Source organism: Stegostoma tigrinum, chromosome 18 (genome assembly GCF_030684315.1).
Source record: "Stegostoma tigrinum isolate sSteTig4 chromosome 18, sSteTig4.hap1, whole genome shotgun sequence".
In the NCBI taxonomy this organism is placed as follows: Eukaryota; Metazoa; Chordata; class Chondrichthyes; order Orectolobiformes; family Stegostomatidae; genus Stegostoma; species Stegostoma tigrinum.
The window spans coordinates 51,354,465-51,366,414 of record NC_081371.1 but is presented as its reverse complement, the minus strand read 5'-3'; the positions used below and the strand labels follow the sequence as shown (position 1 = coordinate 51,366,414).

Below are 11,950 nucleotides of genomic sequence, written 5' to 3'. Positions count from 1 at the left end.
CAAAAAAAAAAGCCCCCACAGTTCGCTGGATTACAGAATTCATTTTAGTCAAAGTTTTCTTCTTTTTAAAAAAAAGAAACATTTCACATTTCTTTTCATCTGCATTTCATAGTCCATGTTTTTGCTAAATTGCGTTCATATTCTACTCTTCCTTAACAGTTTCTTGGTCCTTTGTTGTTGTCTAAAAGCTTCCCAATTACCATTTCAGTCCATTTTATAAAGGCTATTTAATGATATATAATCCATAACTTGTTTCACCAGCCACAACTTATGTTTTGAATTTTTGCACTCAGAACGAATCTGCAAATGCAGTATTGCAAACCGACACTAGATAGCAAGCTTTAATTGGAAGGGAAGGTGTGAGCAATTCACATCAAATTGTGCTGAGCAAACTAATTACATAGCATGATCTCCAACTTGCGAATTGTTAATGAATGGTGCAGTGGGAGAGAAACACCAGCTTCTGTACTCTCAAAAACAATTTATTATACACCTGTTTTATTAAAAGGGTACATCTAGTGAAATTACTTATCTGAATTACAAAAGGAGCAACATGATTCAATATGAAAATAAGATACTGCCCAGTAAGTTCTGACAGTAATAAATCAGACACACAGCAGCCAAAGACATCAGCTTCCTGCATGTATCCACACAAAACCCAACAACTCTTGTACAAAACAAAAGTACTTTGTAACTGTGATACATTATAAAGGTTCAGTTTTTTAAAACTGGTAAATAAGAAATGATCTTTCAGGTGGGGTCAGAAACTGGATTTCTTGGTCACACCCCAGGAACCTGTCAAAGCATCTACAACTATTCAGAAGAATATAATACAAGAGCAGCTAGAGATCATCCTCTTCAGGTCAATCAGCCATTCAACTGCTCTCATCCTTGCCGATTCTTTTATCTTTCTTTCAGCCAATTATCTTGTTATTGTGGGGAAATCGATATGTTTCTAAGTCATCAGTGGTTGCCATCAGGAGAACTGTATGGGCTGTACACCTGAAATCTGCCAGAACCAAAGTGAAGGAGTCAGTTCAGAATAAGTACACAGAATTTCAAACAGCTCATTTTTAAAATGAAAACTCTTAAAAAAGAACAATGGTAAAACTGAACTGAATTGAAACAGAGTACACGTAAAGCAAACAGTGCCCAGAAAGCTGAAATCTATATATAAAACGTGGAGAAACACAGTGGGTCAGACAATAACTTACACTTATATAGGTGCCTTTAACCTAACGAAACACCCCAAGGTGCCTCAACAATATTTGATGATGAGTCACTTAAGACACAATTAGTGGAGACAAAGTGTTTTGTCAAGGTGTAGGCTGAAATAATTTAAAGAGAGATGCAGAAATCACAGCGTTGTGGGGGTCGGTGGTAGTTAATGACATGAATGGTGCAGCAATCAAAATCAGTGATGCTCATGTGGTCGAGATTAGGGGAGCAACGGTATCTCAGCAGATAGAGACCCCACAGGAAACCACCCCCCCTCCCCCCGAGATGAGGGGCAAGATCCTGGATGGATTTGAAAACAATGCTGAGGATTTTCAAACTGCCTCACTGACAGCCAACACAGATCAGCACACACAGGACTGACGTGTAAATGTGAAAACTTCCTTTAGATTCCTCCATGAAAGAAACATTGACCTGTCTTTTGTCTCTACACTCCATATTCTCACCTTTTCAAACACAATCTGTTGTGGAAGAGACACCGATTTCTAGTAACAATGATCATGAAAAATCAGATTTTGAAAAAAAACTGAACCGAGTACGTCCTGAATTTCTTCAAAATCATGATGAGGACAAAAGGGAGAAATTTAATTTTAACTAACATCCAATAAGATCACAACTCATCTGTACCTCTGTTCCATTAATCTGCCCCAGCATCATATCCCTCAATTAATCCCCAAACTCAACATCGAACCGCGACTTTGACTGGGACAACACCAAGATCCTGGGACAGGCTGGGCAGACACAAGCACAAGAATGCCTAGAAGCATGGCACTATACGAAGCAGGCTATTAATAAACACATTAAACTCGGCCCCATATACATTCCACTACGGAGGAAACCCGGAGGTAAGGCAATCCATCGCAACGGACCCCAGAGTTTAAAAGCCAGGTGGGAAAACACACCGACGCTTCATCAGAGGCTGCACTGATGATGTTACCAAGCACGGTAACGAAACGTCTGCGGAACAACAAACCAGCTCGGCGAGCCAACCAACCTCAACACCCACAACTACTCCAAAAATCAACATCTTTTAAATATAAGGTTTAATTATAAAGTTGTTACTGCTTTCCAAGAAAACTTCATGCTTCGAGACACTGCCCCTGAAGATCCAGACTCTCCCCTGTTCAGGGATATTACACTAAAGCAACTCACCACCACCACCTATCCTGCAAAGTCAGAGAGAACAGCACAGACCAGGCCCTGAGCCTGCAACTTTCACTGTCTGTATAGCTTTCGATCAAACCACAAATTGCACTTACTGCCCACCCTGCCCAATTAGCTAGTGGGTGCATATAAATCTCACAAACTATTTTTTAAATTGTAATCACACCAATAACTCTACACAGAAAATAGAAATAGGAGTAAGACATTCAGCTCTACAAAACCTGTCATTCAATTCAACTCAGTCCCCTGTTCCTGCTCTCCCGTATCCTTTGATTCCTTTAGCTCTAAAAACGATATCTATCATCTCCTTGAAAACATTCTCAATGTTTTGGCTTCAACCACTTTCTGTGGCAAAGAACGCCCAGGTTCACCACTCTCCGGATGAAGAAATTTCTCCTCATTTCAGTCCTAAATGACCTACCCTGTATCCTTAACTATTACCCCTCATTTTGGAATTTCAACCTTCATGCGTTGCGTAGTTTGCTATCAAACAACAAACTACACTTAATTTAAAATTTACATTTATCTACTTCAGAAAGTAGAGGGTGGTTCAATGGGTAGCACTTTCACTTCAGAATCAGAAGATTGTGGGTTCAAGTCCCAAAGCAGAGGCCTCTGCACATTATCTAGGCTGGCATGCCCAGTGCAGTACTGTCAGATAGGTTTCCTTTAACAGGCATGTTAATGTGAGGACGTCACACTAAATCGACGAGCAGTAGACTGCTCTCTAGAGTCCTGGCCAAACTCCATCACTCAACCAACTTCATTAAAAACATCAACTGGTCACTAACACCTTGCTGTGTGTAAACAGGCTGCAGCATTTTTCACAAGTGTCACTTTATTTCAAGAGTATATCATTGCTTGTAAATCTTTTTGCAACGTCAAACTGGTGAAAGGCGCTACAGAAATTCAAGTCCTCGCTAGGGAAAGAGAAGGGGAGTGGGACTGACTGGTCACTATTTCAGAGAGCCAGTACAGATACAATGGGCCGGATGGCTCCCTTTTGTACTGGATGATTCCACGATGCAATTCCTGCCACTAAAGAGAATAAATCCCACCGATAAGAAATGAGGAACGATGTCATAAACTAGAAAGAACCATTTACTGCTGTGGTAAAGTAAGTGCCAGCACTCACCTGTTGATAAGATGTGGTATAAACCATGACATTTTGTGGAGGGCCATCTGTAGTGATTAATCCTGTTGTCAACTGATTAGCTGTTGGATGGCAATAAGAAATGTATGAAAAATTCTGAAAAGCACAGCTGATTTTTTTAAGCAGCAAACTGAAATTAATATTGTGCATTAAACAAAATCGCTTACTAAAGATCAAGCAATTCTCTCCCTGCATTTATATTCTGAAGCTCTTTCAATTAGAGGCTACATGACTGAAACCCAGCAGGTGTTTTAGAAACATTTAGGAAACATAAATTTAAATAAAATTTTCTAAAACTAAAACAAAGATGTAAGATAACATATTCTAGGAAACTATAAAACAAAAGATGCAAATCAAATTTTCTCAGAAACTATAATCTCAAGAGAGACACTTTGTGATATTTTTAATGTTTAGTGGAACATGAGCATCAGGTCAGAAACATCATTTCACATGAGGTTTACAGCAAAGAAACTGGTCATTTGCCCCAGGTAATCTATGCCAGTCATTTAGCTCGTGCATGAACCATATCCCACCATATTTCACCACCATCTCATACTTAAAATCAACTAAGGTTTGGAAATCAGGAATCAAAAGTATGGTATTTTCAGTAGCATGGTTCAACAACAGTACTTCACTAATTTCACATCCCCCTTTCGTTGATTTAAAATTTAATGGGCGAGGAAGGTACAAGGATAGAATGTAGTTCTTCAGGGGGAGGAGATGGAAGGGTAATCTGAAGGAGCTGTTTGGAATGAAGGTTCTGGACAGTGGAAATATGGAAAAAATGTTGGAACCGTTGCTGGAAGGATCAAGAACCAGAGGCCACAGATTTGAGAGAGACAGGTAAAAGGAAAAGGAGCGTGCTTTATAAGCAGCTCGTGGTTAGCTCTGGGATGCACTGCTTGAGCCTGCAGATGTGGCAATTCAACCATGGCTTTCTAAAGGACATGGCAATAATTACCTAGTGGGAGAGAAAAATGGAGGTGATGGGGAAAAGTGAAAGACTGGGACTGAATGAGTTGCTCTTGCAAAAAGCCAGTTCAGTCATGATGGGCTGAAGGGCCAATTTCTGTGTTGAAACCATTTTATGATTAAGTAAAACAAGAGATGGTGCTGTAAAAAGCAAAAATAAATCCAGAGCCTGTTTACCTCCCAATTTTCCAACAGTTTAAAGCCAATCACTATCCTCATTACTGTACATCAGTAATGGAAACATTCCCAGTTAAGTCGAGCTATCATTGCTTCAAGGAATGTTAAGGAAGAACTACATGTGGGAGTCCTGATCCTCAGATCCAACACGGTCTGCATCTGCAGAAAATCTCCACTAAGAAGAATACAGCTTTCAAAAACAATTTAGGAGAAATAATCGTTTCCCTCACCAGATGAATGCACAATCTTGTCAAACCTGCCCTCATGCTCCAGGACTATCCGTTGTGCCTTCATTTGTCTGGGTCCCACTCTCTGCAAACCCCTCAACCTCTCCAACACTGCTTCTCAAAATCTGCATTGTTTACAGCAAAGCTTTGTGTTCCCCTTCAAATGCTCAACTCTTTTTGATTCAGGCTTAGCCTTTCATCACACATCTGCAAAAAACTTCCGTTAAAGCTACTGTATAATGCAAGTTGAATGACAGCAGCACACTGTAGATAAATGGGTGAGAGAGAAAGGCTGTGACAGTACTTTGTCATTAAGGCGGTCTTCTGAAGTAACCACTCTTTGTTTGAAGAAATAATTTATTCCAGTTCCTTCTTGTTCCAAAAGCTCGTCTAGAATAAAGTTTGTTTTAATAAAAAGAACTCAGTGGTCAAACGTAGCACTTACAGAAAGTTTCTTCTGTGAGCTCCTCGCCAAGACCATCTGTGCCTCCACCTGTTGATGTGTTTAATCCTTTCTCCCCCTTCATTGCCTGCACAATTCAATGCAGTTTTAATTTTTATTTAAATGAAAAAACGCGATTGCAAAAAAAGGGTTTACATATTAAAACATATGCTAGCAAGGGTTTCGTATTTTCTTCACAACAACTTGTATTTATATAGCATCTTTAGTATGGTTAAATTGTCACAGGAGTGATACCCAACAACATTCAACACTGATCTAGGTAAACCGGGATTAAGACAGGTGACCCCAAAGCTTGGTCACAGAATTCCCATTTTCATGGTCTCCTTGAAGGAGAAGGGAAAAGCAGAGATTTAAGTGGCAAAATCTGGAACACTAAGACCCAGACAGCTGAAGGCATGGCTGCCAATGGCGGAACAATTATAAATGGGCAACGCACAAGTGGCCCAGATTGGAGAAGTGCCGAGATCCGAGAGGAGAGAGACCACGACTGAAAATGAGGATAGGAATCTAAAGAATTTTCAGACATGTTAAGTTGGTAATGTGCCACAGTGATGAACCGAAGGACCACGGGGCCATGTTTAAGCTTCTCCACACAGCTCTTCACTTCAGAGTTGATCACAACAGTTTAGAACAAGCAGCTCACCGCTGCGGTGCTAAAATTAGAAGGAACGATATTTTTCTATGGTAGGCTGCTGGCAAAAACATTCCAAAAAGGTGTGGCAGCCTGCTTTCCCAGAAATCAAATACAGAGGAGCTTGTTATTTAGCAGCAGACAATAGCCACCGCCACTTAAATACTTTTTTTTGTAAAAGTGAAAACAGTATCACCTCTCTGAATTTTTGCAGGTAAAGTTTTAATGGTTCCACGTAACTATCGAAGCCCAATGTGGACATGGCAAAAAGGATGTCTTCACCGTTGATGGTTTTGCGTTTCTCTTGATGACATCGCTCACTAGCCTCAGACGTTATAAAGCTGATAAACTCACTCACGCACTCTTGAACGCATTCTTTAGCATCTTTAGCAATCTAATGAAAGACAACTGTTAGAAATATTGAGAGACAGAGACACTGCAACTTCACATCATGGTTTTATAGAATGTCATCTAAATGTACTGTCCAGTCAAGCACAGGAAGCGATCACCTCAAGCGCAACTTGACAGGAAGTTTTGAACTAGACTGAAGGATGTGCAAACAAAAAAGAACAGCAGTGCTTTCTTTGGAATGAATGACGATTGCAAGTATAATTTACAGAATAACTTAAGCCCAAAGAATATTCTTTTCGGTTTCAGAGCAAACAACTTGTGCTCGTGTTCGAAACATAATTCAGCGTCATGGGATTGTTGGAGATGTCAAATTGAGACTCTACGCCCTATTCAAGCAAACCTACCACAGAAGTTTTCATAGACAGAATTCTCCTGGCATCTTGGCCTACAGTTAGTCCTTTATTTAGAGGATTGGAAATCAACAATCCGCTCATTCATTTGATTTAGTTCGATTTATCATTGGCACATGTACCAAGACACAGTGAAAAGTATTGTATGGCATGCTATTCCAGCAAATTATATCTGACACAAGTACATCAGGGGAAGAGAACAGAATGCAGTTTTTCGTGGGATCTTGCTGTGTACAAATGATCTCCTGAGGTTTGCCTACAGTAATAGCGACTGTATTTCAAAACCGCTGAATTGCATCTGGATCACTCTGTTGTCACATAAATGTAATGATAAAATCCCAGTCAGGAAAGTTATCCAATGACAGCACAGGTGCCTGCAAGGGAGAATTGTTACTTCAACTCACCAACAAACTAGCCTCAAGATTAAATGAACTTACTAGCTTCTAGTATTGTTACAGACAAAGATCCCACATCAGTCTAACTAGCACAACTAATTATTGCACAGTTCATGTATCGTCAACAGGTGCCCCTTCAAAGTGACTGGGATGATTGTTTTTGAATGTAAAAATATATGAAAAAATGAAACTGACCCATTATAGGACAGAGTCTATGGAATTTCCAAAACAATATCATTTGTTTCACTGACTGTGTACTTCATTTTGTAACTACTGGGGTTTATGTTACACTTTTAACATCGAAAATGTCCCATAGTGCTTCACAAATCAGAAGGAAATCAAACTCCAAATCAGGAAGGAAGAGGTTAGGATGGATAACGGGAAGCTTGTTGGAAATTTTTGAGAAGGGGATGTTTAGATGGTCTGGGTGAATAATGTTGCCAGTGGATCCAAAGAAAGGGAATTCATGGAATGTTTGCAGGATGGCTTTTTGGAACAGCTTGTGATGGAGCCCACAAGGGAGCAGGCTATTCTGGACTTAGTGCTATGTAATGAGCCTGACTTTATAAAAGACCTTAAAGTAAGGGAACACTTAGGAGGCAAGCGATCATAATATGATAGAGTTCAGTCTGCAGTTTGAAAGAGAGAAGGCAAAATCGGATGTAATGGTGTTACAGTTAAATAAAGGTAATTACAGGAGCATGAGAGAGGAATTGATGAAAATCGACTGGAAGCAGAGCCGAGCGGGGAAGACAGTAGAGCAACAATGGCAGGAGTTTCTGGGTGTAATTGGGATGAACCTCTGTACTGTGTCCTCAAAGAAAAGAAAGATTATCCGGGGTGGGATTAGACAGCCACGGCTGACAAAGGAAGTCAGGAAATATATCAAAGAAAAACAGACAGCCTATAAAGATAACAAAGTGTGAAGCTGGATGAACACAGCAGGCCAAGTAGCATCTCAGGAGCACAAAAGCTGACGTTTCGGGCCTAGACCCTTCTTCAGAGAGGGGGGGATGGGGAGAGGGAACTGGAATAAATAGGGAGAGGCGGACCGATGATGGAGAGAAAAGAAGATAGGTAGAGAGGAGAGCATAGGTGAGGTGGTAGGGAGGGGATAGGTCAGTCCAGGGAAGACGGACAGGTCAAGGAGGCGGGATGAGGTGGTAGGTAGGAAATGGAGGTGCAGCTTGAGGTGGGAGGAAGGGATGGGTGAGAGGAAGAACAGGTTAGGGAAGCAGAGACAGGCTGGGCTGGTTTTGTGATGCAGTGGGGGGCGGGGAAAGAACTGGGCTGGTTTTGGGATGCAGTGGGGGAAGGGGAGATTTTGAAGCTTGTGAAGTCCATGTTGATACTATTGGGCTGCAGGGTTCCCAAGCGGAATATGAGTTGCTGTTCCTGCAACCTTCGGGTGGCATCATTGTGGCACTGCAGGAGGCGAAACATTTCAACTCCATCTCCCATCCCTCAGACGACATGTCCATCATGGGCCTTCTGCAGTGCCACAATGGTATCAATTTGGACTTCACAAGCTTCAAAACCTCCGCTTCCCCCACTGCATCCCAAAACCAGCCTAGCCTGTCTCTGCTTCCCTAACCTGTTCTTCCTCTCATCCATCCCTTCCTCCCACCTCAAGCCGCACCTCCATTTCCTACCTACCACCTCATCCCGTCTCCTTGACCTGTCCGTCTTCCCTGGACTGACCTATCCCCTCTCTACCTATCTTCTTTTCTCTCCATCTTCGGTCTGCCTCCCCCTCTCTCCCTATTTATTCCAGTTCCCTCTCCCCATCCCCCTCTCTGATGAAGGGTCTAGGCCCGAAACGTCAGCTTTTGCACTCCTGAGATGCTGCTTGGCCTGCTGTGTTCATCCAGCTCCACACTTTGTTATCTTGGATTCTCCAGCATCTGCAGTTCCCATTATCACTGAGACAGCCTATAAAGTGGCCAAGAGCACGGGGAAATCAGAAGATTGGGAAGGCTACAAAAACAAACAGAGGATAACAAAGAGAGCAATAAGGAAGGAGAGGATCAAATATGAAGGTAGGCTAGCTAGTAATGTTAGAAACGATAGTAAAAGCTTCTTTCAATACATAAAAAACAAACGAGAGGCAAAAGTAGATATTGGGCTGCTCCAAATTGATGCTGGAAGGCTAGTGATGGGAGATCAGGAAATAGCTGAAGAACTTTGCGTCAGTCTTCACAGTGGAAAACTTGAGTAGTATGCCAACAATTAGGGAGAGCCGGGGGCAGAGTTGAGTACGGTAGGCATTACAAAAGAGAAAGTGCTAGAAAAGCTAAAAGGTCTAAAAATTGATAAATCTCCTGGCCCCGATGGGCTATATCCTAGAGTTCTGAGGGAGGTGGCTGAGGAAATAGCAGAGGCTTTGGTTGTGATCTTTCAAAAGTCACTGGAGTTAGGGAAAGTCCCAGATGATTGGAAAATTGCTGTTGTAACCCCCTTGTTTAAGAAAGGATCAAGGCAAAAGATGGAAAATTATAGGCCAATTAGCCTAACCTCGGTAGTTGGTAAAATTCTTGAATCTATTGTCAAGGATGAGATTTCTAAATTCTTGGAAGTGCAGGGTCAGATTAGAACAAGTCAGCATGGATTTAGTAAGGGGAGGTCGTGCCTGACAAACCTGTTAGAATTCTTTGAAGAGGTAACAAGTGTGTTAGACCAGGGAAACCCAGTAGATGTTATCTATCTAAACTTCCAAAAGGCCTTTGATACGGTGCCTCACGGGAGGCTGCTGAGCAAGGTGAGGGCCCATGATGTTCGAGATGAGCTACTGGCTTGGATTGAGGACGGCTGTTTGACAGAAGGCAGAGAGTTGGGATAAAAGGCTCTTTTTTGGAATGGCAACCAGTGACGAGGGGTGTCCCGCAGGGTTCAGTGTTGGCGCCGCAGCTGTTCACCTTATATATTAATGATCTGGATGAAGGGATTGAGGGCATTCTGGTGAAGTTTGCCGATGATACGAAGATAGGTGGACAGGCAGGTGGTACTGAGGAGGTGGGGAAGCTGCAGAAAGATTTAGACAGTTTAGAAGAGTGGTCCAGGAAATGGCGGCTGGAATTCAATGTGAGTAAATGTGAGGTTTTGCACTTTGGAAAAAAAGAATACAGGCATGGACTATTTTCTAAATGGTGAGAAAATTCGTAAAGCAGAAGTACAAAGGGATCTTGGAGTGTTGGTCCAGGATTCTCTAAAGGTTAACTTGCAGGTAGAGTCCATAATTAAGAAAGTGAATGTAATGTTGTTTATCTCAAGAGGGTTGGTATATAAAAGGAGCGATGTGCTTCTGAGGCTTTATAAAGCTCTAGTTAGGCCCCATTTAGAATACTGTGTCCAATTTTGGGCCCCACACTTCAGGAAGGACATACTAGCCCTGGAGCCTGTCCAGCGGAGGTTCACACAGATGATCAATGGAATGGCAGGTTTAATGTATGATGAACGGCTAAGGATCCTGGGATTGTACTCATTAGAGTTTAGAAGTTTGAAGGGAGATCTAATAGAAACTTACAAGATAATGCATGGTTTAGAAGGGGTGGACGCTAGGAAGTTGTTTCCATTAGGCGGGGAGATTAGGACCCGTGGGCACAGCCTTAAAATTAGAGGGAGTAAATTTAAAATGGAAATAAGATGACATTTCTTCAGCCAGAGAGCGGTGGGCTTGTGGAATTCATTGCCACAGAGTGCATTGGAGGCCGGGATGTTGGATGCCTTCGAGGCAGAGATCGATAAATTCTTGATCTCACAAGGAATCAAGGGCTACGGGGAGAGTGCAGGGAAGTGGAGGTGAAATGCCCATCAGCCATGATTTAAATGGCAGAGTGGACTTGACGGGCCGAATAGCCTTACTTCCACTCCTACGTCTTATGTTCGTTAAGGAAGGAACACCAGAGCACGTGTTTTGAACACTGAAGGAACTGCTACCAACAACTGGGACAAAGGCAGGAGAAGGAGATGCAGTTATAGGCTAGAATTAAAGGAATGGACAGTTTTAGGTAATGGTTACGCATGAGATGGCAGTGGCAGGAGAGACCAAGTGGAGTCTGAACGTGACAACAAGGAGGACCTGAAAGAAGTTAGGTGGTGAGCAATGAACATAGTGTAGGGAAATGTTTGTACAATGAGACTCATGTTGAAATTAAGTGGGTTGAAGGAAAAACAAAAGGATAAATTATTATTTAAATTGGAAACAGATTTAAAAAGTATATCAGTGCAGAGGGATCTGGATGTTTTGATGCACGAATCACAGAAAATGGGTATGCAGGTACAACATATTATAAGAAAGGCAAACTGAATCCTGGCATTTATTGCAAAAGAATTGCATTATAGAAGTAAACGAGTGTCATTACAATTATATAAGACATTGATGAAGGTACATCTGGAATATTGTTCGGTCTCCTCACTTGAAGGATGTGGTGACACTGGAGACAGTTCAGAGGTGGTTGTCCAGGTCGATTCCAGGAATGAAAGGGCTGTTGTGCGAGGAGCAGTTCAATAGCTTGGGCCTGGACTCACTGGAGTTCAGGAGAATGAGGGGAATCTGACTGAGATATGAAATGCTAAAGGGGATTAATCAAAGTTGACACTGAACGGATGTACCCCCTTGTGGGGCTGCCTTGAACACGAAGTCACAGATAGAGTGAGAAGAGGTATATTTGTAACTAAGATGGGGAGAAACAACTTGAATCAATGGAACTCACTACCCCAGACAGAATCAAAGTCAATAGACTGAGGAAGTAATTGATATGTTTGTGATGAA

At 41.9% G+C, this 11,950-nt stretch overlaps 1 protein-coding gene across 2 annotated transcripts in view; it reads right to left on the bottom strand.

Moving 5' to 3' along the window:
* Positions 1-474: 474 nt before the first annotated feature.
* LOC125461157 (nuclear transcription factor Y subunit beta-like) overlaps positions 475-11,950 on the bottom strand; it is a 29,558-nt gene continuing 18,082 nt past the window's right edge. For both annotated transcript variants that reach the window (XM_048549624.2, XM_048549625.2), the window contains exons 4-7: positions 6,220-6,417; positions 5,375-5,459; positions 3,536-3,615; positions 475-1,009 (exon numbers count right to left, since the gene is read on the bottom strand). In XM_048549624.2, the coding sequence (XP_048405581.1) occupies positions 977-1,009; positions 3,536-3,615; positions 5,375-5,459; positions 6,220-6,417 (396 nt within the window). In that variant the 3' untranslated portion in view covers positions 475-976. The remainder of the gene's footprint in view (positions 1,010-3,535; positions 3,616-5,374; positions 5,460-6,219; positions 6,418-11,950) is intronic.